Genomic DNA, 22902 nt, shown 5'->3' with positions numbered 1-22902 from the left:
GAAATCCTTAATACTAGATGCAGTGCTTTCAGAAGTGAAAATGCCTTGCAAGTATATAAGCAAAAATGATCTCGGTGGTTTTATTAGTTGGCTAGAAATGCCTTAACAGAGAACCACAAAATGGGTGACTTAAAACAGAAATTTATTGCCCTAGAGTTGTAGAGGTTAGAAATTTGAAATCAAAGTGACAGCAAGACCCTGCTTCCTCTGAAGTCTGTAGGAAACTTTCCCTTGCCTCTTCCTAGCTCCTTGCCACTTCCTAGCTTCTTCTGGTGGTTTGTCAGCAATCTTTGGCATTTCTTGGCTAGTAAATGCATCATTCCAATTCTCCCTGTGTCTCTGTCTTCACATGGTCTTCTTCTTGTAAGGACACCAGTCATATTGGATTAGGAGCCTACCCTATTCTAGTATGATCTCATCTTAACTAATTATATCTGCAAAGACATTATTTCCAAATAAGGTCACATTCTAAATTACTAGGGAATAAGACTTCCACATCTTTCTGGATAGGGATATAATTAAACCCTTCACAGTGGTCCGAAGACCTATGAGAACCTATGGAAAAGAAGACTTCCTTTATCTATTTTAACATCCTTTCAAAAACCTTATCTTGTTCTTTGGGGAAAATGAAACTAATTTTCATTTTTTTTCAAAATGACATTTCACAGAATCCATAATAGAGAATATGGCATGCAGATATATTTCATAAAGATATTCCTTTAAATGTTTACTTATTTATATTTTATGGTAAAATATTACAATAATTTTCTTGACATTTTCTGAAAGAATTAATTATAGTGAAAATATTCATTCATTTCTTTCAGTACAGGGGATTGAACCAAGGCCTTGCACATGCAAGGCAAGTGCTTTACCACTGAGCTACATCCCAGCACTGAAAACACTCATTCTTTAGCAGACTGAAACACTAACTTTTTTCAATGAAATATAGCAACTTTAATGATGCCTATATCCTTATTTTTAAATACGTCAATTCATTAATAACAATCTTCAAACATTTGGATTAGAGATTATTACATAATTCTTTTTAATGGTTTTATTAGTGCATTATAGTTATACATAAAAGGGAGTTAATTTTGACATATTCATAAATGCATATAACAGTTTGCTCCATTTCAGTTCCCAATACTTCCCCTTTCCCTCTCCTCTTCCATCCCTGATCTCCTTCCTCTACTCTATTGCCCTTCCATTTATTTAATTTGTGCATTATAGTTATATATAAAAATGGGATGCATTGTGACATATTCATACATGAGCATAGTATAATTTGGTTAACTTCACTTCCCAGTTCTTCCCCTTTCCCTCCCCTCCTTCCTCCTCCTTAGTCCCCTCTCTACCCATCTCCCTTCTATTTTCCAGAGGTCTCCTTTCGTTTATTTATTTTTCTCTCTAGCTTCCACAAATGAGAGAAAATAGTCAACCCTTGACTTTCTGAGTCTGGTTTATTTGACTTAGCATGATGTTCTCCAGTTCCATCCATTTACCAGCAAATGACATTAATTTCATTCTTCTTTGTGGCTGAATTCCATTGTTAAATACTACATCTTGCTAATAGTATCCAGTGTTAAAATGAAACAAGATAATGTATGTAAGTCATTTAACAGTTTGCAAGCACTCAATAGTTCTTATCTGCTATTAATATGTATTTAATATTCTTAGGATTGTAATGATGATTAAAAATGTTAATACATGTGAAGCACTGATGATAGTGCCTGACACAATAAATACTCGATAAATGTCTGTGACTGTCATCATAACCATCACTATAAAAACCGGTAAAGTGTTCAAAACTGCCAATTCAACTTCCAATTGCCTTATTCTTGCTTCAACATGAATTTGCCATGTGTATACAGTTTTTTAGGTGGGGTCTCTTAAATTTTCAAATAAGGTCAGTTACCTATAAAATCCACTCCTTCTTTAGTAGATAATTTTAAAATTTATATTTCTTTTTTCAAAAGAATTCCTTAATGTTTATGCCCCATAAGGTATTTACCTTAATCTTACTGGTTACCAGGAAACTAACTTGAAAATAAGCTACTGAAATTATAATCAATGTGTTGTTTGATGAAAAGGTACTTCATTTATAAATATGCCATAATTAATCCATGACCAGTTTTTCCAGCAACAGACCTGATTTGACACTGCCTAACTCCCAATTTTTGTGACTAAAGTTACAGATTTCCCAAGCACAGATTTGGGATTTAGCTAGTGGCCATGGAATAGAGTTCTGTTTAATTCCACAGTGTCACTTCCAATTGAGGTCTGTTCAGGGAATGGTCTTATATGTAAGTCACTAAAAAAATTAGATTTTTTTCTTAAAGAAAACTCAAATCTACATTTAAAAGCACAAACACAAACTTTTAAAAAATAACCACAATAGCAGCCATATTCTAAAGCAATAATCCCATACAGTTTTGGAGTTACTTTTTTCTTTTTTTTTTTTTTATGATGAGTAGGAATTGGTGGTCCTTGGGTTTTTTTTTTTTTTTTTTTTGCTTCAAAATGGTTTGTGGACTGAAAAATATTTGAGAACCACTGTTCTAACTAACCAAAGAAAATTGATAGTTATACAACAGGAATGTTTATCCTCTGGAGGAATACTTTATGCCACAATTTTTCTTAATGTTAAAGCAGTCACTTTTAATATCAGTTTGAGAATGAAACTTTAATGTATTATCTCCCTCTTATGAATTAGTGTTTATAAACAAGAACATTTAGGCAGTCTTTTCTGTTCCAGTAAAATGAAAACTGAAAGAAAACAGTAGCTTATTAAATCTCCAAGAATGGCTTCTCAGTTCCTTGTCAAGTCTCAAAGCCCCATAATTCTTTCCCTTCAAACAACTCTGAAACAAAATGACACCTCTAAGGATTAAACATTTCGGAAACCAATAAAGAAGAAAACATTAAAGCATGTCTGACACAGGCTCCATACTTCCCTGTTCCTCCCATCTTTCCTACATGAGTCAGGTAATGTTAACTTTGAATCAGACATTTGTTAGTTTCTTTTGAGCATTATATAAACAAGGTTTTGATCATAGCCTATGAGGCAACTGACCTGTAATCATTTGCATTTCAACACACGTAGTTTGAAAAACAGAACAGTCAGTTACCCTACATGCTGTTTTATTTGAATTCCACAGGAAGTTACTCACAGTATCTTTTTTGTGATATAATAGTGCCCCAAAGAAACAGATCATACTACAATAAAATGCTCATACAACAAATGGAAAGAGAGAACTTTCAAGATTGCCATATTTCAATTGCATTATGTATGCAGTAATACTTCCTTTCTGGAGCTGCTAACAATAGTTCCATTTTTTGAATGCTTTCTATGGGGCAGACATTGTAATGTTTTACAGACTTTATCTCCACTTAATCTTCCCAAAAATTTGATGAGGTATTATTATTCCTATTTTAAGATGAGGAAAACTAAGCTTAGTTTGCAAATATTTGTTGAGCAACTACTATATACCAGTCCCTTTCTGAGCAAAGTTGAATCTTAGATAAAAGAACCTGGAATTTCAACACAAGCTCATCTCTGCTCTTATCATGACCCCATCCTACCTTACTAGAAAGAATGTTTAAAAAAACAGTAAATTTATTTGTATTATACAATGTCTTCACCTTAGTTTCTTACAGATTTTATTAATGTATTTCATCATATATCAGTAAAACCATTCAACCTTATGTCTGGAGGGGAACTAGAGAATATGTTTACATTTTCCAAAATTTGAATTTTCTCAAATAAATTGTTCATATAGATGTAAAATTAGTGTGTGTGTGTGTGTGTGTGTGTGTGTGTGTGTGCATGCACTGCAAATCAAATCCAGAGCCTGGTACATGATAGGCAAGTGCTACATCCCCAGTCCTGAAAACTATCCCCCGCCCCAGGTACTGGAGATTGGATCCAGGGCCTCACACATGGTAGGCAAGTCCTCTACCAATGAGCTTCATCCCAGCCTCCTGTTAAAATTTTATTTTGAATGGGGTCTCCCTAAGTTGCCTAGGCTGGTCTCAAACTTTTACTCTTATTGCTTCAGCCTCCCAAGTAACTGGGATTACAAGCATGCAGCACTGCACCAAAACTATCCTTTATAATTTTTTTGAGAATTTGTAAGGGAAAAATTCACACACATGAAAGACATGCCATCACATATTATCTTACGCTACTATCTTATGTGAGATATAATAGGAGTCTAAATCTTCTCTTTCTCATTGAAAAAAATAGTCCTATTGACTACTTTTTCTTTTTCATGAAAAAATAAATATGCTTCAGATAATGTAAAAGGAAAAGCATTTTCCTGGATGTAACGATTACATTTAGTAGGTTTTCTATAGTAGCGACAATCTGTATCTACATAGCAATAAGTTTGGGATGTATGTGAGGTAGAGACTGCACCATAAGCCATAGTTAGTCATTTTGCAACTTTTCCAGACTGAGGAAACTCCATTTTTGAACAAATGTTATTTTGTTAAATAAATGCCCATTTAAACTTGTATACAAAGGTTATAATTATAGCAGGAAATTGTTGGGGGCAGAGGAGGTTAAATCTAGTTGTCCTGTCATACATTAGGAATGATTTCTTGGAAACAGAGTTCAGATTTTCTACTGAGGTTTGCTGTTTCCTCTGCTGTAGGAGAAAGTTATGACTTACCAATATTCTGGTTCTGGAGACTTGGGGTAGGGGGATCTGGAGATAATTGAATCAGCCCTTCCTCCTGATTTGGCATTAACAAAGCAAAAAACAAAACAAAACAAAAAAACAGTGGAATCTGAAGATATCACTTAAGGCTATAGGACTTGTAGGAATACATAAAAAGGTTCAATAGCAAAGAAAGGTCTACAACAGTACTTATAGAATTATAGTGTGAATCTTGACAAGTAAGTCACATATGTAAGTAAATATTTATAGTAGCCACACAAAAAGGTTTTTTTAAAGTGAAATTAACTTAATGAAATAGTTTAACCCAATACAAAATATCACTTCAACATGTGGTCAATGTAAAAATTATTAATGAGATACTTTACATTCTTTTTTAACTAAGTCTTTGAAATCTGGCATAAACTTTACACTTACAACACATCTCAACTTCAAACAGTCAACCTCATATTAAGTGCTCAATGGCCACATGTGGCTAGTATCTATCTTATTAGCTTTTGCAAGTCTAGAGATAGGAGGTAGCTATTCTTTGAATAGTTACACTTCATTAGGGGGGGAAAAAAAGTAATCTTGCTTAGGGCAAGATCAACTTCTATGTTCAAAGTCCTTCAGCCTCATTTGATTTTTCCCAAAACCCCAACCAAAGGAAATTGTTGCATCACTGGATTTAATAGAAGAAATAAAAGAAAAAAGTTTCTTGTTAACAATAAGAAAATCTCTTTTCTTTCAGGGCAAAGGGAAAGAGAATAGTGTTTTTCTCAATCAAATCACAAATACTTTTCAAGTTGATCCTATGTGCAAGGCATTTGTGGTAGTGGTACTACCCATTGTTAGCAGTCCATTTAATGCTTGATTTCCACAACGTGACCACTGCTCCTATTACTTTACACATTACTTAATTTTTAAAAAAGTTATTCCTCTTGGTTCTCAAGGTAAACAGAAATGAATAAAAGTTGACACTGAAAATGGCATACAATTTGCTTTATTTTAAAAAAAAGGTTATTTCATGCTTTGCAGTAATTAGCGCTGGAAAGTGTTAGACACATAACTGTCTCCAACTATGTTATGTTTGTGCTAAAGCAAGAATGTAACTGGATTAATTGATCACTGGGGAGCTAATTTACCTTAAACCAACCAAATTGACGAAGTTCTTTTCGCTATAAGGATGGTAATGTGGCCTGGCAATGTAAACGAAAGATAAATTAAGCATTCTGTGCACAAATGCAAAATAACCACACAACTCCTTATCTTCAAACTTTTGCGAGCACAGCACGTTTTATCGTCAGGAATTACACAAAGAAGGCGCTACCAAATTAGCTGAGTTTGGACCCAGGTTGGATTTGCAGCACCTGAATCAAGTATGTTGAGGGAAGTGACAAGACCACAAGAGCCAAGTGGTCCCATCTGTCCCCCGCCCCCACAACCACTTTGAGCCTGTCTAGATGTTGCCTAAACTGAACTGTGGCCCCTGAGTCCAAGGCTGAAGGAGAGGCCACGTAGCAAGGATTTCTAGCTGCCTTCTCGGACTCTCTAAACAGTTGGTGCCACCCCACGAGGCTCCTGGGCCTGGAGCCTGTGTCAAGGGGCACTATGTCAAAGGCAACAAAAAGAGCTTCAACCACCTGCCTCTTGCAGATCCAATAAGAAACTTTACACCACCCTCACAGACCTGGCCGGCTGGGTGTCTCTAATCTCATTCTCACACCTGCTTTAGGGAGGAAGGCTAGGGCTCTCCAGGTGTTTGTGTCCTGGGATGATGAAAGGAAGCTGTTAAAAGGCATACAAGGGGAGCGCAGCGGGGGAACGCACTGTGGTCGCCAGGCGTGGGAGGATCTGGACGCTTTGGCCAAGGCTCCAGGGACTGAAAAGAAGCTGACCCGGAGATTTCCCTTTTCTTTTTTCCCCTTCCCTTTGCAAAGCGGTTGGCCAGAGGCTACAGTAGCTTTCCACTCAGCCTGGGGACTTTTACACATTTCTGTCCGGGTGCACTAAGCGCGCCTCTGCACCTGGTGAACCAGGAGTAGAACCCTTCCGGGACCCACTCCGGATGCCCAGGCCTCTATCCGCAAGCTCTCCTTGTCTTCTCAGGCTCGTTTGCCGGCTGAGGTTTCCTTAACCAGGGCTTCCCCATCTTGAGCAGGAGGAGGAGTCAGAACCCCTCCCCTCCCTTTCTCCTCCCCCTCCGCCCACGACCAGCCTGATTTTTTTTTTAATCTAATCTTTTATTTAAAGTCAACAGAGAAGCAGGAACCCCGCACTCCTGCCTACAAGACATTTTAATAACTCCCCATTTCTGCCGAGAAGGGCAACCTTAAGGAACCTCTCTGTTTTCTGCTTTAACACTTAGGTAGCAAGGAAGGAGGGCGAGACTCTGGGCTGAAGATCCAGGGCTCTACACACTTAGGGAGAGGTATTGGCCTTGGGGGAGAGGGCGACTCAAGGAGAACGAATGAATCTCAAAAATTCAACACAAGAGCGTCAACTTAGAGAGCTTTGAATCAAATTAGGAGCCAAACCCCTGTAGGGTTCCCAGGCACGAAGCTCCCTGAGTCCTTGGGGGGGGGCAGGTGAATGCCCGGCATGTGACCCTGGAGAGGGAGGATCTTGGGCCATTAGGGGATGTGCTCATACACTAGGCGCGCCCACACACACCCCCAGAGGAGAAAGGCCTAAAAGACATTTCACGCCTCCTTCCTGGATCATTGGCACGGGACTGCGCCCCTGGCGCCTTGCCTATCTTCCCCTCTAGTTGGGCGGGGATCACTATTCTCTCTTATGCCCAAGAAGCCTCAGACCTGCTTGGACCCGTGGCAGTTAAAGGCGCCTAGCCTTTAGTCCCTCCTGTCTTTCCCATTTCTTTCCCCCGCCTCCCGCCGACGCCCCCAGATCTCTTGGGCTCGCCCTTCCTGAAAGTAGGCGAGGCCCAGAAGCTGAGGCTGGGGCGAAAAGGAGGGTGGGGGTGGGAAAAGGGAGGAGCTGAGCGCAGCGGCCCAGGGCAGTGTCTTCAGCTAGCCCCGCCCCTGGGTGCGCGCGGCGGTGGCGGCGGCGGCTGAGCCTCGCTCTGAGAGACAGGTATCGCTTAGGCGCCATGTTGTGAGCGGAAGTGGGGGAGCGCGCGGCGGTCGCTGTTCTGCTGGGAGCGGGCGCGGGAACCGGCGGGAGCGGGGGGCGGAGCCGTAGTCCCGGCGGCGGAAGGAGGAGAGAAAGAAAGGGGCGAGACCCGGTGCCCAGCGGTGGCGCGAGGCTCTTGCTTGGCGCGCGGGCGTCTGTGGCCAGGCGCTCGCGTTCGGGCGGTCAGTGTCGGCGTCGAGCTCTCTCCGGGGCCGCCGCCGCTATTGCTGCTACTGCCGCCGCTGCCGTGGGGCTAGGGCGGCGACAGAGCGGGGCCGGCCGCGGGGCGGGCGGGGAGGGAGGAGGTGGTGAAGGCGGCGGGCAGGGGGGGAAGATGCCGCTGGCGCAGCTGGCGGACCCGTGGCAGAAGATGGCTGTGGAGAGCCCGTCCGACAGCGCTGAGGTGAGTGCAGCGGGGCGACTAGGGCCGACGCGCCTCCTCCCCGCGCCCCCGCGGACTAGCTCTCCTCCTGGGAGCTGGCCATTCGACCCCTTCTCTCACTCGCATCTGCCCTGGGTGCGGGATTCCGGCTTGGGTTGTTGGGTTGATGGGTTTGCCCGTCTGTCTTTTCCTCCCACCCACCCGCACCCTCACCTCCCTCCCTTGTTCAGGGGGCTGCCGGTGTGGTGGCGCATGGGGTTTGGAGTGGGTGCTGGGGCTTTGCAAGAAGCCGATTTTAATCAACTTTGCGTGGGGGAAACAGGAGGCGGAACGGGGGCCGGCGGGGAGTTGAGAAGTTTGGCCCTGGAGGGTCGGGGGCTCCACGAACCTTGGCGACTGGGGATTGAGGGAGTTCACGGGGGAGCCAGACTCCAGTCCAGCCCAGGGGAAAGGGGGTCGCTGCTGGAAGAAGGGTGCTCCTGGGCAGGGGTGGCGATTCATTGGGGTTCAGGTAAGGGGAGCAGGACTGCTGAGGATTTGCCTCCCCCCATCTGCAGCAGCGGTTTCTGCTGCTGCTGCAAAGGAGAAAGTGGAAGCCTGAAATCCTACACCCCCAACCCCCAGGTTTCTGAGGTCACTGAGCCCGAGAACCCCATTCCTGCGAGTTTAAACTTGAGTTTCCTGTCCGTGGAGGTGAACGGGTAATACTCAAGATCAGCGCCCGTCGTAAAGGGCTTTCTGGTTTTCCTAGTCCGGAATCTGGCGACTGTTCCTGAGACACCCACTGGAGTGCCAAAAAAACCTAAACTGTATCCACACCGGGCAAAACAGAATTTCCCCGGACACATCACAGCACTGAGCTTTTTGCAGTCGCCCTTATCCCAGAACCAACTCGGGGTCTGCGAAAATAATCCAGACAAGACCCATTCCAGGGTTATCAGCGCTCCTCTCCGAAGTGGAAAATTAATTCCTGATGGTGGCGCGTCTGTGATTCTTCCTTCTTGACTTTTTGCTGTCTTCTTTCCTCGCAGCGGACTTTGGGGGATTAGAGGATGATAGGCTGCGTGTGTGTAATAGTTACTGAGTGAGTGACCCCATTTCTGGAAAGCATGACTGAAACGCGGGGGTGGAATGGGGCAGGCTCTGATGAGTGGTGTACTTGGCGGCAGCCGCTGCCCTGCCGGCCTCCGCAGTGTGAGAGGTGGATAGGGTTACTGGTTACGTCAGTAAAACCAAGGCTCAGTTTGATCTGAGATGCGGGACACTTGCATTCTCCGGTATGACAGAGGGGGAGGGAGATCAGCTCAAATCGCTTTTCAGTATTTTCCCCGCTTACCTCCACTGCTGTATAAAAATGTTTACTTGCCCTTCTTAGTGCAGAGTTGCAATAGTGCTTACGATTTGTGCTTAATACTTTGCGACTTGGATCATGTTTTTAAATTTTAAACTAAATGCTACTCTTCAACAGGAAAGACATTGATATGTTACCTAAAAAAGAAAAGAAAAAAGGAAATCATGTTTTTAAGATTGCCAGAATTATTTAAGATTGCCAAAATTACAAGAATTTCATTTAAAATCGTTAGCCAGTTTAATACTATAATTCTTTTGTAAAAGTCAAATTTAGAATGTTTATCCCTCAGGAATGGCCAGTGTGAAAAACAGTGTGCCAAGGTCCTATTTTTCAATTTTTCAGAATTTTTTGCATTAGAAACAAAAGGTTAATAAAATTTTCTCAAAGTGCTGAACTTGTAAAAGACATTGAATTAACTTTGAACCTGATTTTTAGATATAGACTTTAACAATTGCAACTCAAAATTAGTCCACGTTTATGCTTGGCATGTATTGATATGTAGGGTGAAATCATTTAAAATTCTGCCTTATCCTTTTTCTATGTAGCATGCATTTGGGTAAGGAAGGTTCAAAACAAATATTTCTTTAGCATCTACTATATACCAGGTAATGTGCTGTTTCATTTTATCCTTCCTATGACCCAGCAGTTTGTTAGGGATTAGGAAACTCAATCTCAGAAGTGAAGGCACAAAGATTATACATAGTAAATGGCAGAGCCATAATTCAAAATCAGGTGGATACGGTTCATGTGTTTTGCTTTATGTTAGGGTAGCTGCTTCAAGTTCTTTGTGGAAAAATTTAGTATATAAATGTGCCAGTAGTTAGAGGTCATGTATTTTTCAGGAACATTATTATAAGAGATCTCATTTGATAAAGCCTTCTTATTTCAATTACTTTCATGTTTTCCAAAACCTGGCAAATAGGATTCCACAATTTGCAGTTTTCAAAGATCTGTTTTTAATTGCTATTCTGGCATAAGGTATGTCAAACAGTGTGTTGCCTAGATTTATTAAAACTAAACTTGAACATATTTATTGCCTTTAGATATTTTGTTTCCTTTGGTTGTTCTGCTATTTCAAGTCAATTCTGATACAATTTGGAAATATTAAAGCCAGTGAGGGAAGGGATGAGAGTTTTCACTCAGAGGTCTGATGTTCTTTTATGCCATCTCCTCTCCAGTATGTTCACATCAGAGAACAATTGTATCGTACTAGAGTAACATCGAGAGTTTTAAAAATATCATTTACTTGAACAAATACATCAAAATTTTTCTCTCCAGGCCAAAAGATTTCAGAGTTGGTTTATGTAGAATTGTATATTATGGTCTTACCTGTAGTATTCTGTGAACTCTTGAAAGCAGAGACACTTTTCTGTCTCCAAATTCTCAGCATTTAATACAGTGCCTGACACAGACATATTGTGGACTTAGTAAATGTCCATTGAGGGAATCATGAAGGTCAGAAATAAGGTGATTATGAATCTTATCTCTGTTCTTATCATTTTAATCTTACATTGAAATATGAACAATTTAAAAAACCTGAGTGCTTCACTAAAAACACAGGCAGTTTCTTCATTCCTTTACACCAGCCTTCCTGCTTTAAGACCTCACACGAGTCTCATGGTGTTCAAAACAAAAAAACCCTTGTGGTTGAACTCAAACGTGGGTCAGAACATGATAGGCTAGAACTAGGCCGAATGTTTAAAGAAGCAAATTTAGGATAATAAAGGAAGTACTGTGTAAGTGAAGTAAGGGTTGATGCAAGATAAAAAACAAAATCACTTCCTAAATGGTCTAGGTGAATTCAGAGCTCTTTAATGAGTTATTTAAAGATGCTAGTACATTTGGGGGGGTTTGACTGTTTAGGAGATGAATATCAAGGAATTCTGGCTCTTCTGTTCTAGAAATTCCTTGCCACTGCTGTCAGGGACAACACTTACTAGACTGTAAGCCTAACTTTGATACTTTTTATCTCAGCTGCAGTGGCTTAGGTATAAATGATAGTAAATCTAAACAACTTTCAAAATAGCTAAATTAAGGAGGGTATTTTTGTTCTACAGAAGTTGTATAAAAAGTCACAATACAATGTGTTGTTTACAATGTGTTTTATACAATGTGTTGCATAAAAATAACCACCTTTAAATAAGTATCTAAAAAGCATTGAAGAATTTTAACTATAAAAATAATAAGACCCTTGTATTGGAGATCATCTTTAGTGAATGTACAGCCATTGTTAACCTCAAGAGATGATACAGTATTCTGTAGTATAGTATAATATACAGTATAGTACAGAGGTCCTGTAGTATTTCTGCTATATCAAAATTATATAGGTTTCTTATATTTTATCTGTAGTGACAATGTTTTTTTAAAGTATGACCATTGATTGGGGGGGAGCTGTTTTATTAAGTTTCTTTTCCTTTTCCTGTTTGATTTTTACCCCATTTCAGGTTTTTTCTTTCCCCCAAGTGAAGATCTGAGGAGAGGACAGGTATTGTTACATGTCAACTGTCAAGTAACTGTAACATATTACTGAACTCTTCATTGTTTATAGTGTTTGTAATATAGGATGCCAGTTTTTTTTTTAAATCTAGGAAAGTTTGCTCCTTTTGGCAGCTCGATCTGTATAGATGGGGTAGATCCAAAATGTGAAACTTCCTGGGTGCATTTAAATTTTAAGATAAAAGAGATAAATTTTTTTTGTCTAACTAAAGAAATAAGTATAGACAGATTTTGCCTTTTCTTTAGTACATTTCTGGAAATCGCAATAAGTATATCCTACTTTTATATAAGAAGGGTGGCATAACTGAGGTATGTACTCCTGACCAAGGACTTGACATTTGGTAAATTATAAAATAATCAAGAATATAGCAGATCATTTATCCAGATGTCTGAATTATAGAATAATTATTCCAAGGGCTTTTTGAAAATGATCATCCACTGAAAATTCATACTGTTGTGATAAATAACAAGATTTGCTCTACATATCCATATTCTGGGATATGTATCTGCCAGGGTATAAATGATAGGTGAGGTCAGAGTGGCACAGTTCACCCAATGTAGTTTGAATGTTTTAGATCTAATAGTTCATATTATAATGAAGGACAATCACATCTTGTTGGTCTCCCTAGTAATGCATAAGTGTAATAGTGCTCAGTGTTTTGGTGGATAACAAGTTCAAAAGCATTAGGATACAGTTGTGCAAATACATGTGTTACACATGCCAGTCTAGAAAAAAAGTAACTGCATTTTGTTTTGTAACTGCATTTTAATGCCTAGCATTAGATGTTATTCCCTTCCCACTCACCATTCAGTGTGTTCTTTTAAAGTCAATACAGGAACCTGTATCACCAATTTGGAACAAACATCAAATCTTAGATGTTCTGATTTATCGACAATACCAAAAGATACAAAAGGAAAGAAAAACAAACCATAACTCATACTTGTTAAGTAAACTGTCAGGATTTAACAGAACAAACACAAATATATGCATGTTATAAAACAAGTTCAAGAGAAAATGTATGTATATAGGACATAATGATCATTTACTACATTCGGCCTATTTTAAGATAATACATTAGTTGTAATTAAGTATTTCAATTTTACTTATCAAAATTTAGAAGGAGTTTTGTGGGATAATTTGTATTAATATCAAACTTTTAAAGAATGCAAACTTTGGAGCATAAAAACTCGTGTTTGAGTTCTGGTTGTGATACTTAATAACTTTGTAAACTTTATGCAAGTTATTTAATATCTCTGTGCTTCAGTCTGTAAAATAGGGATGAAATAATATGTACCTCATAGTTGTGAAAATTAAATGAAATGGTATATATAAAATACTTGTTCAATACATGGTTTAAGTGTTTAATAAATAATACATAGAATGAATCATCTCTCTTAAAGAACTAAGTTCTTCGTTTTCCTCAGATATTTTTTTCAGAATCGAACAGAACAATAAAATTGATTTTGTTGGTTGATTTGTTTAAGTACTCATCATATTTAAATATAGTTGAAAGGATTAAGTGAAAAGAAATCTCTTTAAGTCTTGCCCTTCTTATTCCTATCCTCAATATTGTCTTTAAAGGGGAAAAACAGATAAAGAACATGGTGAAGAATATGTAAGGAAGAAGGAAGAAAGCATGGTCTATGTTTTAACACTGCTCAAAATAGGATAGGTATCTCACAATCTGTGACATGTTGTAGTTTACTGGGTTTTTCCCTTCATACTATATAAAATAAATATTATATATTATACATGAAAAAATATGAAATATTCTTTGTCAATCTATTGAAGATAATGTGTCCCAGGAGAAATGGTTGAAGTCAATGTATAGCATTAATACATAGAATTTTAATTTTCTAAAACATACCAAAACTAATTATGCATATCTTTTTATATTTTAGGGTCAATCAATTCTGTCAATTTCATTTTTAGGAAAATAGTATACTACATCTCTTCCCCATTACTATAAATAAATTTGTTATTTGAATGTTATGAATACTGGGTTCACCTGTCTAGAAATGTAATCCTTTGGATTTTGTCTGGTTTATGGTGGTGGTACTTAAACTTTAAAATACTACACAGTAATTTCTAAACGAAGCCTTTGGAGATGTGATGTTAAAAGGTATATCTCTGTCCCAACAACCACCCCTCTTGCAAAAAACCAAAAGAGTGGACCTAATCAAATAGGCTTGGGAAATGTGGAGTTAAACAAGATTTAACCAGTATCTTAACTGTATAACTTTTTAGAACTTCTAAGATAATGTTCACAGTGAATCTGCAAAATAGATATATAGCCCACAGCGTTTGACATTAGATGTCAGCACCCCTTTTCATGGACCACCTGTTGAAGTCTAAAAGGGCACAAGTGCCTTGCAGAACATGGTTTTGAAAAGTCTGATAACTCTGGTAACCTGATCCAGCATTGCCTGGAAATGTGCTGTGTTATGTTTAATTGACTATATCAAAGCTTTTTCTTTAACCATCAAGAGTTTTGTTTCATTTTGAATTAAAATCTTCCTAAATTGTACAATACTTAATAGTGAACTGAAAATTTAAACAATGATTAAAATAAAATAAAAACAATTTTAACTTTCATTATTCAATTTTCTGACAGCCATTGGTCATAATCTACTTTAATATCAATCTAATTGCCCTTCCTGTATGACTTGTACATTGACTTGTTCAGTACTCATCTAATATTCACAGTTTGAAAAAATTCTCTTTAATCATATGTCACTTTATGCTACTGTCCATTTGCTTGCCTCCCCCATTCTCCTTTTTAAATTAATTCTAAGTTGCAGTTACTAGAGAATAGTTAGGGTTAATAATATTTGAAGCAGCCATTTTTAACATGGGAATGTTTTTACTTCATCTTTTTAAGAAGTTACAGTTTACCAAACAACGTAAAATAGCATCCTCACCCCTTTGCTAGTCTCTGCCCATTATGAACACCCATCTCTGGGATCAGGATTATTTTGGGGCATATTACCTAATCATAAGCGGTTATTTTATGTTTTTGACAAACCATAACAGAATGACTCAATTACTGCCTTTACCTGCTCTGCATATTTACCTTTCTTGAAGATGTCAGCCAGAAATCAGACCATGAATGAAGTAAAGAACAGGCAGTTATAAGACGGAAAGCTAGCCTGCTGCCCATCTGGAGTCAGCATGTTGTGAGTCTGTTTCTGTTGTTGCTCTTGTGAAATGTTGCCAGTTTCCTAAATATTAGGTACCCTACACTTAAGTGTAAATCCAAAAACACTTTTAGATTCTTGTCATTCTTCTCTAGTGTAAAAATGATTACTGCCATAGTAAGTTAAATGAAATTTCCCCATCTTAATTAGTATATCTCTGGGGATGTAGCTCAGTGTAGAGGAGCACTTGCCTAGCATGTGTGAGGCCCTGTGTTTGTTCCCCAGTACTGCCAAAAAAAGTCTTAGGAGTATATCCACGGAAACATTTAGACAGTTTTGTCCGTAGTATAAATTGGTTTTTATAATCTTACGTATGATTATGGTCTCATCTTTGAATCAGTCCTGAGTTTAGCTCTAATCTTTTGTTTTACAAAACTTGTAGGAAACTTGGTTCAGTCATTTGATATGTTAGAAACAGATGTCAAATGATAAACTGAAGCAAAAGATCATTTTGACATTAATAAATTGAATTGCATCTCGAGGACCGTGGTTTAGGAGAAATCTTCATTCTAGAAATCTTATTAAACCTATAGTGAAATCCTCAGCTTCTAGAATGTTGAATGTTATTTCACTTCTTCACATATAGGAGCAGAGGTATCTACCTGAAAACAATATAAAATAATAAAAGTTTTACTTTAAAAAACAATTTCTAGATCAGCATTGTTCAGTACATATAGTAGCCACTTGAAATGTGACCAGTGTGACTGAAGAAATGATTTTTTGCTCTTTCTTCCTTTCCTCTTCTTCATTCTTTTTTCATGTATTCGTTCATGGTGCTGGGGATCCAACACAAGGCCTCTTGCATGGTAAGCAAGTACTTTACCACTGAGCTATATCCCTATTCCTGAATTTTAACTTTAATTCATTTAAATGTACAGTCACCAGTGACTATTGACTACCATATTGACCAGTGCAGTCCTAGATTATAGATTTGTACAAATTGAACCCCTTTTTCCCTATTCCAGTGTGTTTTCAATTCTACATTCTGTTGTTTTTTGAAGTTAATAGATTAATTTTTTTCTAAATAAAAGTATATTTTATATGCTTTTTCAAATTGTGTTTAATCAGGTGGCCTTATCCCTGAAGATTTTGATAACCACTCTTAGGTTTCATATACCTCACAAGTTGTTCTACAACTTTACAAATTTTTACAGTGACGTTTCTTTGAGTGATAAAATAAACATTGGGGAAATTTAGCTATCAAAAAATATTGCGGGCGAGACATGATGGCATACACCATCCCAACCACTCAGGAGGGTGAGGCAGGAGGATTTCAAGTTTGAGGCCAGCATTGATAACTTAGCAAGACCCTATCTCAAAAATTGAAAAGTGCTGGGGATGCAGCTCAGTGGTACAGCACACCTGGGTTCAATCCCCAGTACTACAAAAATAAATTATAAACCTCCTCTTGGGGGCTGAACTTGTGGACAGAGATATAGAACAAAAATAACATCTCAGGATGAAAATACAAAATCATCTTCTATGCTATTGGATAAAAAAAAACACTGCATGGTAAATTTCTTTAAATATTGCATTCCGTTCACTCTACTGTGCTAATTAAAACTGGAAAAGTGGACTTATGCATCTTGGAACATGAAACTGTTTTTAGAATTTTTAGCAGAGAATTTTATAGCTGAGAACAATTTAACTCTACCCTATTTATATAAGAAAATTGAGTTTTGTTCAGGAAGACCTGCCCCAGGTCATATATTGACAGAGTCAGCTAGGATATGCAATACATTCCATTTCATTAAAATTTAGTTTGTTGTCTATAACATATCAACTTTTTAAATTCATCAGTTATATAAATTCTGAAAAGGGCATAATGCATCAAAGTTCAAATTTTTCTCTACAATCTGCTAATTTTAACTCCTTGTTTTCTGTGTCAGAGTACCAAAAAAACCCTTACATTCTTGCCTTAACTTTATAAGTCTGGAAAAAATACATTCAAATCCTTAATTTACAAAATCAAATCAATCCTACCTACAAATAGTGGGGCATGGGTCAAGATCATGGCTTGCTCTTTCCCAAGTGAAGATGGGAGGAAGCTCACATTTACTGAATGAACCCTTTGATTAGACACTTAATTTACATCAACTTGAATGAGGTGGACATAAACTGAAGCCTATAAAGGTTAAGTAACAGGCTCAGGGTTTCACAGCTAGTAAGTGAAGGAGCAAAGATTCAAACCCAAGTCTCACAGATTGCAAATTCCTTTGATTTTCTAGTAGAGTGCCTCCTTAAGTTGAGAACATCTAGATGGGTGACCTATCTGGATGTCTACAGAGGAGAAAGGATCCAGGTAGTTTGCATGAGTAGCTATTTTTGTGGGGACGTAGAGGATAATGACCTAGAAAGATAGGTGCCTTCTCATACATATGTATCATGAAGCCCTCCTTTCCCCAATGGTCCCAATAGTGAACATGTCCTGGCATGAAGTAGGAATGCTGTTCATAATAGAGCCACTGTTTAAGTAGTTAATAGAGTTAGGAAAGTTAGTAAAATCAATATTACTCTCCAAATGCAGAATGAGCTAAATAGGGTTTTGTAAGCTGACCTGAGAAAAAACATTTGACATTGTGAGAGATGCTTTGAGATTTATGAACAGATATATTAGAAATGAAAATGTCTTTTATTTGAAGCAAAACTAGTATTTGGGAAAGGGGCTTCTGAGACATTTCCTAACAGCTCTTCTTGTGGAAGTCTCTAGGTGTATGCTTGAGTAATGTACTCTGTTTTATGCAGCTTAATAAATCATTATCTGTTTATATTTGTATCCTCTTCAGAAAATCTATTTGACATTCCGTCAATGGGAGGAAATTTAAAAGAAAAATTATTTAGTCATTAGTTTTTTTTTTCTTTAGACTGTTAAACTATTAGGTCATATAGCCCTAATTAATTTTTAATTGAGATCTAACTTATATGCCATAAAATTCTCATATATTATTCATTGTTTTTTAATAGATGTACACAATTGTGCAACCATCCCCAGTATCTAGTTCTAGAACATTGTCATTGCCCCAAGAAGACACATCATTCATCATTCCCCATTCCTCCCTTCCCTCAGCCCCTGACAGCTGCTAATCTTCTTTCTATCTTTATAAATTTGCATCTTCTGGACATTTCATATCAATGGAATCCTTAAATGTCTTTGTATCTGGTGTCATTTATTTACTATAATATTTTCAGGGTTCATCCATATTATAGTATGTATCAATGCTTCATTCTTTTTTATAGCTAATAATATTATATTTTATGGATATAAACATTTGTTTATCCATCCATCAGTTGATGGAATTTGAGTCGTTTCTACTTTTTGGCTATTAATGAATAATGCTGCTGTGAACATTTGAGTACAGGTTTTTGGGTGAATGTTTTCAATTTTCTACGTATCTAGGAAAGAAATTGCTGAGTTAGTCTGGTTAGTCTGTGTTTAACATTGAGGAAAACACCAAACCATTTTCCAGCTCACCTGCACCACTTTATATTTCCACCAGTAGTGTATGCAAGTTCTAATTTTTCCACATTCTCTTCAACATGTGTTACTTTATGCTGTAACCATCATTGTGGGTATGAAATTATATCTTGTTTTGATTTGAATCTCCCTAATGATCAATGATGTTAAGGATCTTTTCATGTGCTTAGTTGCTCATTTGTATATATAATTCTTAGGCTTATTTTGTTAATGATTTAGGGACTTTAAATGGAGTTTTGCTTGAATATTGATATAGAGTTCCTTATTTATGTATGTATCCTCAGAAAACTTACTTTCAACATGTGCTTTAAAGACTTTCTTCATTTTTTATATGTGATTAATATAAATCATTTCCTTGAACAGTGGTTTTCCAACTGGATTCATACAACCTTAGGTTCTCTGAAAATACCTTAGATACCTTATCACCTTATCAGCCAGAGCAGAGTTGCTAGAGGAACACAGCATGGAGTTAGATTAGTTTTATAAAGTTACAGAAAGAAAACAAAGATTGAAGCAGTCGATAGTCTCCTCAGTCTTGTTATACTATTTTATAGTTCCTTATTTAAGGCAAAAGTATAGGGATTAATTGAAAATTAAAATTAGGGAGCTGAACTTTTACCCTTATTCAGAGGCAGCAAGGTGATGCAATGAAACATTGAGTCAATGCTTCACTTCTGCCTTGATGATATTGATGGAGCCCAGGGAAACTGAACATACACTCTCACCCTGCCATCTTACTACACCTCATCAGGGGGACTGCCTGCCAAAAAAGATTAAATAGGATCCAACCAAAATGTTCATTAGACAATCAAAAATCACTTTACGAAGAACCAGGAAAATAACATGAGAAAAGATAGTCAACACATACCAACACTGATTCAGATGTTGAAATTATCTGACCAAGATTTTAAAGCAGTTATTGTAAAATATGCATCAATGAACAATGAACTAAAACACACTTTAAAAAATGAAAATTTTGTCTCAGAAAAAATAGAAGATACAAAGAAGAACCAAGCTGAGCGTGATTGTGCATTCCTATAATTCCAGTATCTTGGGAGGTTGAAATAGGAGGATTGCAAGTTCAAAGCCAGCCTCAGCAACTTGGTGAGACCCTAAGCAACTTAACAAGACCCTGTCTCAAAAATCAAAACTAAAAAGGGCTTGGGTTGTGGATCAGTAGCTAAGTACCCCTGGCTTCAGTCTGGTACAAAAAGAAGAATCAAATGGAAATTTTAGAACTGAAAAATACAATTGAAATAAACTGACTATACGGGCTCACTAGAAAAATGGAAATGACTGGAAAGAATCTTTTACAGATAGAGCAATAGAAATTACTCAGTCTGAACAACAAAGAAAAATAGACTGGAAAAAAGATGAACAGAGCTTCAAGGGCTTGAGGGACTCCTCTTGGACTCTGAGGACATGAGAATCCAAGAAAGAGAGAAAAAATGTACTTAAAGAAATTTAATGGTTGAAGTTTCCCCAAATTTGGCAAAAGACATAATCCTACAGATTCCAGAGGATGAGTGAACCCGAAATAAGATAAATCCAGGTAATCTACTCCCAGACACATCAAAATCAAACTTTTTTAGGAGTGGTAGGTTACTGTTTAGTGGATACAAGTTTCAATTTTGCTCAGTGAATAGTTCTGGAGATTGCACAACAATGTGAATATACTTAACACTACAGAACTGTATTAAAAATGGTAAAGATAGTCGATCTTAAGTATATTTGCAACAATTAAATTTTTAAAATCAAACTTCAAATTTAAGGAGAAACTTTAAAGTAGCAAACTAGTGAGAAGCAAGCTATTACCTATAGAAAACGGTTCACATGTCAGCAGATTTCCCATCCAAATCTATAGAAACACTTGGTTTTTCAGACTTTGAAGGAGGAAAAATACCAACCCAGAATTTTATACCCAGTGAAAACATATTTCAGGAATTAGGGTGAAATCAAAGCAGTCTGGGACTAAAGAAAACTAAGACTTAGTAGTACACCTTGAAAGAATAACTAAAGGTATTTCCTCAAACATAAAGGAAATGATAAAAGAAGAAAACTTGGAACATAAGGCCTAAAGAACATGAATTCTACAGTCTCTTTCAGAAATATGAGAGGGAACACTTTAAAACTTGTTTTATTAGACCAGTATTACCTTGATACCAAAACCCAAAGATGGTATAGAAACTACAAATCAATATCCCACAAGAACAAAAGTACAGAATCCTCAACAAAATAGCAAAACAAACCCAGCAATACATAAGAAGGCACATAAACCTAATGGGTTTTTTCCCAAGCATACTGAAAGGTTAAAGAAGAAAAATCACACCAAAGCAGAAAGTACATTTGGATTAAGTATTAAACATTCATAATAAAAATGGAGTAAACTAAGAACATTCAGGAACTCTTAATTTGATAAAGAATGGCAATTTAAAAACCCTGTAGTTAACATCATAATGGTGAAAAGCAATGCTTTTTTAAAGATCAGTAATAAGGCAAAGATGTCCACTCACAGAACTGCTATTCAGCATAGTTCTGGGAATTTTTACTAGCATAATATGCAATAAAAGGAAATAAAAGACATACAAATTTAAAAGGAAGAAAAAAACTGTCCCTATTTTTAGGTACATTATGATCTCCAATGAGAATCACAGGGAATCTACCAAAAAAACCCTAGAACTAATAAATGAGTTAGTTCAGCAAGGCCGTAAGACAGTATCATACATGAGTAAGTTATATATATATATGAGTAAGTTATATATATATATATACACACACACTAGCAATAAATGTGTAGAATCTGACATAACATTATCATAATGGCTTAAAAATACTTAGGTATAAAGCTAACAAAGCATGTATAGGACTTGTGTGCTGAAAGTAAAACATCTTGATGAAAGTGTGAATGAATTGAGATATATATCATGCTTGTAGATGTGAAGCAAAGATGTCAGTTCTCCCAAGTTCATCTATGGGTTTAAACCAAGCTTATTCTGACATTTAAATGGAAAATTAAAGGAACTAAAACAAAAGATTGTGGGAGGAGCCACTTCACCCAATTTTAAGATTTACTATATAGCCTCAGTAATCAAAATACTGTGATATTGGCAAAGGGATGAACACACAGATACATGGGAAAAAATAGAGAACTAGAAATAGACTCACACAAGTATGGGCAACTGATTTTTGTCAAAGTGGTAAATCAGTTTGAAAGAGGAAGGATAGTCTTTTCATCAGCAGTATATGGAGCAACTGCATGTCTTCAGGTAAATCAGTGAACCTCCAAGCTTCACACCTTATATAAAAATTAATTCAAAGTGGATTGTGGATTTAAATGTAAAACTAGAAATCTTTTAGAATTTAGAAAATCTTTGGGCCCATGGGCTAAATGAAGAGTTTTTAGACCTGATACCACAAGCAGAGTTCACAAAAGAAAAACTAAATTGAACTTCATCAAATGCCATTACTTTATCTCTTTGTAAAAGACTCTGTGAAGAAGATAAAAAGACAAGGTACAGATTGAGTATATTTGCAAACATACATGAGGTAAGACTTTTAAAGAACTCTCAAAACTCAACAGGAACAAAGAGAATCAGTCCAGTTTGAAAACGGATAAATGAACAGACATTTCGTCAAAGAGAGTATGTGGATAGCAAATAAGACTCTGAAAAGATGTTCAACATGGTTGACTGTTAGTTCATTGTGATTTTAATTTGTAGTTCCCTATCATCACATACCTATTAGAATAGCAAAAATAAAAAGTGATAATATTAAATTTTGGTGAAGATGCAGGCAAATTGAATTTCTCAGACATAGCTGGTAGGTATGTAAAATGATAAAGCCCCTCTGAAAAAGAGTTTGGCTATTTCTTAATAAACTAAACATATATTTACTGTATGATCAGTTGCATTCTTAGACTGTTTCCCAGAGAAATGAAAACTTAGTTCACATAAAAGTTTGTACCCAAATGCAGATATCATTATTTGTACTGTTCAAAAATCAGAAACTGAACCAATTATAAATGATTAAACAAGTCATGGCACATTCACTCTATGGAATAGTACTTAGCAACTGAAAAGGAATGGGATTGTTAATATACAATTTAGATGAATCTCAGTGGAATTATGCTGAATGGAAAGAGGTCGCATGTTATATGATATAATTTACATAACATTCATGATATAGAATTACATGATGAATAGATGAATGG

At 37.1% G+C, this 22902-nt stretch overlaps 1 protein-coding gene across 5 annotated transcripts in view; it reads left to right on the top strand.

Annotated features, from left to right (window-relative positions):
• The window catches only part of Rps6ka3 (ribosomal protein S6 kinase A3), a 142213-nt gene that overhangs the window by 32181 nt on the left and 87130 nt on the right, over positions 1-22902 (top strand). For 2 of the 5 annotated variants that reach the window (XM_047537021.1, XM_047537020.1), the window contains exon 1: positions 7781-8193. The exons of 1 other annotated variant lie outside the window; for it this stretch is intronic. In XM_047537021.1, coding sequence (XP_047392977.1) covers positions 8125-8193 — 69 coding nt within the window. In that variant the 5' untranslated portion in view covers positions 7781-8124. Of the gene's footprint in view, positions 1-7733; positions 7752-7780; positions 8194-22902 lie in introns of those variants that run through there. 2 more of the 5 variants (XM_047537019.1, XM_047537017.1) reach the window with 2 other exon arrangements.

The sequence above is a fragment of the Sciurus carolinensis genome, chromosome X, assembly GCF_902686445.1.
Source record: "Sciurus carolinensis chromosome X, mSciCar1.2, whole genome shotgun sequence".
Taxonomy (NCBI): Eukaryota; Metazoa; Chordata; class Mammalia; order Rodentia; family Sciuridae; genus Sciurus; species Sciurus carolinensis.
Note: the sequence above shows the minus strand (reverse complement) of the source record. Positions and strands in the feature narration are given on the sequence as shown.